This window comes from Panicum virgatum, chromosome 3N (assembly GCF_016808335.1).
Source record: "Panicum virgatum strain AP13 chromosome 3N, P.virgatum_v5, whole genome shotgun sequence".
Lineage (NCBI taxonomy): Eukaryota > Viridiplantae > Streptophyta > Magnoliopsida > Poales > Poaceae > Panicum > Panicum virgatum.
The window spans coordinates 63,482,496-63,487,436 of NC_053147.1; the positions used below are offsets into that span (position 1 = coordinate 63,482,496).

The 4,941-nt window shown below is 45.1% G+C and overlaps 1 protein-coding gene across 2 annotated transcripts; it reads right to left on the reverse strand.

Annotated features, from left to right (window-relative positions):
- Positions 1 to 495: 495 nt before the first annotated feature.
- LOC120666589 lies at positions 496 to 4,333 on the reverse strand. Of its 2 annotated transcripts, none has more exons than XM_039946462.1 (6): positions 3,736 to 4,333; positions 3,275 to 3,390; positions 1,821 to 2,520; positions 1,516 to 1,600; positions 1,005 to 1,368; positions 496 to 908 (listed from the first exon to the last, which is right to left on the reverse strand). In XM_039946462.1, the coding sequence occupies exons 3-5, from the start codon at positions 2,508 to 2,510 to the stop codon at positions 1,055 to 1,057; spliced, it is 1,089 nt and encodes a 362-aa protein (XP_039802396.1). In that variant the 5' UTR covers positions 2,511 to 2,520; positions 3,275 to 3,390; positions 3,736 to 4,333; the 3' UTR covers positions 496 to 908; positions 1,005 to 1,054. The 2 variants fall into 2 exon arrangements, with proteins under 2 accessions (XP_039802396.1, XP_039802395.1); XM_039946461.1 differs by having other exon boundaries at positions 1,516 to 1,621.
- Between the last annotated feature and the right edge of the window lie 608 nt (positions 4,334 to 4,941).

Here is a 4,941-nt window from a genome sequence, read left to right on the forward strand (position 1 = left end):
CTTGGAGTCGGATGAATCCTAAAGGCAAATAGATATGTATATCCTCACATGATATGTGTGGATTCAATGCCCAGATTAAATGACAAGAGGTATCTGAGATCCATCTGTTTACCACAAGATAAAGCAAACTGTAGCTAGCACCTAGCAGCTTAACTCAAAGCAGGTCAGGTGTCTCATGTACCCCAAGCTTATCGACCTGATGCGTATAGGGACCATCGAACGAAGCACGAGCAATTACAGTGCAAGGAACATTCTGCAACAGGTAACAACTTAACATCACATTCTAGTTCCATCACGAATCTGCCTCCTACACCCCGGACACTGAAAAGCAGAGTAAAATGGTAGGGTTCCAAAGAAAGAGCAAGCTGTAGCTAGCAGCCTAGCACCTAGCAGCTTAACTCAAAGCAGGTCAGGAGTCTGAAGTATCTTAAGCTTATCGACCTGATGCCTAACAGGACCACAGAAAAAAGCACGAGTAATTAATGAGCAAGGATAAGTCTACAATAGTTAACAATTTAACATCACATTCCAGTTCCATCAAGGATCTGCCTCCCATCAGCCCGAACACTGAAAAGAAAGTGCAAGCTCCATATCCCAAATCAAGTAGTACATCTTACTATTAAATCAACTTCCACCTTTTATATCCAGAAGATATTACTCCTCTAATATCCAAATCATTGATTAGGTGGCCCAAGTATCATTGTACCTAAAAGTAAAACGACCTCCCATCAAACTCAACGACTTAGTCATACTGACACTACATTTTTTTTCTGAAGAAAGACATTACTTTTTTAGGATAGATCAAGCCTGAATCAAACTGAGAAAAGGAAACGTTGACAAGAAAAAGACAAAGCTTAAGGTCATCCTTTTTGTTCCTAGCTTCAGCGGATTCTCTCTTCTCCTGTTCTCTGAAAAAAAAACAGCGCAAGTGAGAATCCAGTGAGTCAAACCTTGAGGAAAAATTCAGTAGGGCGAACAGGCCAGTGGTGGCCAAAACAACTCACGAAGTTCATATTTCCTGAAGACTCGTACAAATTGCTAGACTGCTCTTCCTCTACACTTTCGGGCGCTTGCTTGAGCATGACTTGTTGTGCCTTATGAACTGAGAGGTGCCATTCTTCGACTTTCGAGCGAACCTTGTAACCCCTATCACAAGAGTGGCACACTGCATACACCCTGTCTGGATCTGTGGTGTAAATCTTAGTGAAGTACAGCCAAACTTTTGATGGACCTTGCGGAGCAGACCTTGCGGAGCACCAGTTCTCTTGCGCTTTCCAACCCGTGATTGATCACCTTGAACACCCTCACCGAGCAAGCAGTCACGGAACAAGGTGCTCGCGCACGCCGCCACCTCTTCTTCACGCTCACCTAACGGATAGGAGTACATAATGTTAGCCTTGATACTTGATGCTCGTGCAAGATTTTCGCTAAAGCTAAATTGATGCAATGAAGTAACTGAAGACTCCCTGCAGTGAATGAAGTATTTTGGGGATTAAGCTGTTCAATTCATCCTACCGATATAGCAATCTTCGCTGTTGTCGTCGTCCCCATTCCACATCCTTTCCAACTCTTTGATCGCATCTTTGAAAATTTGGATTACCTTGCAAAACACCATGCTTCCCTACAAGTGAGCACACGTCAAGTGTGAAAAAAATGAAAGCATAACAAAGGTGCTGCAACCTGTATACTAACTGGTTTAATTGGATGAATTCTGGATGCACCATAGAGGGTCTTACATAAAAGAACTAAGTAAATTTTTCACTGTAGTATTTGCTGCTAGTTACTTGAAGAATTATTTGTTTTGTGAGAGATCCTAATACCTCAAGAAGCAGGTCAGGGGTGTTGTACACATCGACCTGGTGATACTCGAGCATGATCCAGTCCATCTTGGTGCCGTCGTCATGGTAGAATTGGAGGGTCCTCTTCAGCCCGGCGTACTGCGGCACCGGCAACTGACCCATGCGGATGGCGATGAGCTTGTCATTACTCTTAATCTCCTCCCAGCGCCCCTGATGCGTCTTCAGGCTTAGCGAGTTCGTGCAGTAGCGTGGGCTGGAAAGATCCCAGGGATCCACACTACCGTTGAGGTCCGGAGAGTCAACCCATCCCTCCATCTTCCCTTGCTTGTAGAGATCGAGGTTTACACGGAGCTCACGTAGGATTTCCTGGTCTTCGGCAGTGGACGATGGATTGTTGCTGCATGTGCATGTCTTAGTATTAAGGTGTCTTCTGAGTTGAGAAGTGCCTTGATGCTTGGAATGAGCCTTGAGCACCCTGTCACAGCGGTGGCACGCTGCGTACACCACATCAGGATCTTTGGTCTTTATCCTGGTGAAGTGCTGCCAAACATCGTCTGATTGTCCATCTGGAACAGCAGACGCAGTTGGGAACTCCCAACACCCAGATCCTGCTTCTTCGCTACCTCCCAGTGTGAAAGACTTGGCTATGAATTCAGACAGTTTTGACTTCACATCTTCATATGCAAACCGAGAGCCTGAGGCACTGAGCATAGTAGTCCATATGTGGAAAGAGCTAATATTAAAAAATGCAAATGCCACGCTGCAAGTCATCACCTAGAATTGTATATTAACCCCCCTACAACTAAAATAGCTGATCTTTAACATCCTACTAGTCTAATCCTTTTGCAAAGTCCACCCTTTGGTGTTCTAATTTGATGCCATATCAACATATTTGCTACTCCATCCATCCCAAATTATTAGTCGTTTTGACTTTCTAGATAAGTCAAAATGACTAATAATTTGGGATGGAGGGAGTATGATACGATCATACAACCTTGCATTGAGTAGTCCATTAGATCAAATGTATTGGTGTAATAGCTTTCTCTACGAATCTGACCAAAAGAGAAGTCTTTTGGGTCCTAGGTAATATGTGGTTAAACTGTAGGCAGGGCACATATAAGCTAGGGAAATACGCGGGCATGTCATCTAAAGCAACAAGCCTGTAAATGGCAATGGATGTGACTTTTACAAGGTTATAATTACAAATTGTTGGCCAAAAACTTAAAAAGGAGATTACCATATTAAATGCGTGAATCCTTCCTAGAAAATTCAAGCCTGTAAATGCGTGAAGGAGAATCATTGTACTCCTTCCTTCTGTTTCAAATTGTAGATCATTTTGACAGATCTAGATACATAGCTAGACATAACGTATATCTAGATGCATAACAAAAGTTGTGTTTCTAGAAAATCAAAACAACCTATAATTTCAAATGGGAGTTGATAATAATGAAGTATTGTCGGGGGATGAAACGTACCGTGCTTGGCGAATTTTTCATGGTAACCTTCCATGGCTTTATCAAAATCCTTGAAATAAGAGGGGACCCGATCTGTATTTTTTTTTGTTGAATACCTTACGGACGACTACATCCTCCTACAAGTAAGCACAGAATGGATGGGCCAAAGGCGGCACCGGCATTTGTCAAAGGTGTTATTTGGGATGGTCATAGAAAATCTAATAAACTGTATGTCTATTTCTGTAGCGGCAATAACTTATATATATGATATATCTTTCAGCATGCATATGCACAGTGGCGGATCCAAAGGGGGGCTGGGGGGGCTCCAGTCCCCCCTATGGGCTGCAACCTCCATTGGAACAAGGGGAGCTAGAGGAGGAGAAAGTGAAGAGAGAAGAAGAAGAGGAGGAAGAAGAAGGCTTCAGCCCCCCTATGGCTGTGACCTGGATCCGCCACTGCATATGCAACGATGTCGGTGTTACCTGGAGAAACATTTTGTCGTCGAGATACTGGTACTCGTGGATGACCCAGTCCGTCTTGGTGTCGTTATGCTCATAAAACTCCAGGGTCCTCCTCACCCCTTCGTAGGACGGCGACCTGGAGGCCGAGGACGAGCCTTCTCCTCCTCCCTCGGAGCGGATCGCGATGAACTCATCTTCTTTCTCTTTCCAGTACCCAGAATGTGTCCGCAGACTCGAGCTCCCCATCTCCTTCGGCATGGCGAATAGCGGCGGGAGATCCCATGGGTCAACGTCGGCGAGGCCAGCGTTGGCCTGCACCGTGCGGTAGAAACTGCGACGCCGGTCCCACCTCCTGCGGCACACCTCCTCCACCGCGTCATTGATGATCCGAAGCTTGGCAGCGGCGTCATCGGCTTCCATCGAGACGGAGCTGGATGAATTGGGCTTCAGCTGGAGGCTAATCTTGGGTGGAAATAAAAGCCGCGCCGGCGAGGGTAGGACGCCGGAAGGCGGGGGTAAGTCTGATTTGGAGCCGGGAGCTTCTCTTTCTTGGGGTTGGGGGCCGCCGGCGCTGGAGGGGGAAAGGGGAAAGCGTTGGTGGAAAGCGGGGCGCTCGAGATTGAGGCCCTATTTGGTTCCAATTTTTTTTTCAGAAGTCACTATCACATCAAAAAGAATCTTACTATTTTATAGTATTAAATAAAATCTGTTTATAAATGTTTTTTGACAGCTGAGTGCTAATTCGCGAGACGAATCTAATGAGCCTAATTAATTCATAATTCGCGAGGCTCATTAGATTCTTCTCGCGAATTTGCACTCAGCTATAAAAAACATTTATAAACAAATTTTATTTAATACTATAAAATAGTAAGATTTTTTTTGATGTGATAGGGACTTCTAAAAAAGTTTAGAACCAAACAGCCCGAGAAGCCACGGGTTGGGAATTGGGATGGCGACCCGCATTTTATGGTGGCCTGGCTGCTGGCGGTTTGTGCCGCGTCGGGCTCACCCCAGACCGGCTGACCCCACAGTCCTACTCAGCAGCCTTCTCTCTTTCTCTTTTTTTTTTTTTGAGGAATTAGCCCCAGCAGCCAGCCATTTGCCCCGTAGTTCAACGAAGCTAGCTGCTTCGCCGTCCTAGCCTCCTAGGTACCATTCTCTTGGGAGGAGTTTCTCCTTCAGAATTTATATGTAACTGTATGGATTAGTTCTTAAACTTTTTTCCTT

What these genes read in the sequence shown, in the direction of transcription:
- LOC120666589 (XM_039946461.1), bottom strand. Translation starts at nt 2,510, where the DNA reads ATGCTCAGTGCCTCAGGCTCTCGGTTTGCATATGAAGATGTGAAGTCA. An exon ending in CCCCTGACCTGCTTCTTGAG is followed by an intron (nt 1,622 to 1,820) that starts GTATTAGGATCT and finishes GCTCACTTGTAG; the next exon opens with GGAAGCATGGTGTTTTGCAA. An exon ending in CAGCGAAGATTGCTATATCG is followed by an intron (nt 1,369 to 1,515) that starts GTAGGATGAATT and finishes CCTATCCGTTAG; the next exon opens with GTGAGCGTGAAGAAGAGGTG.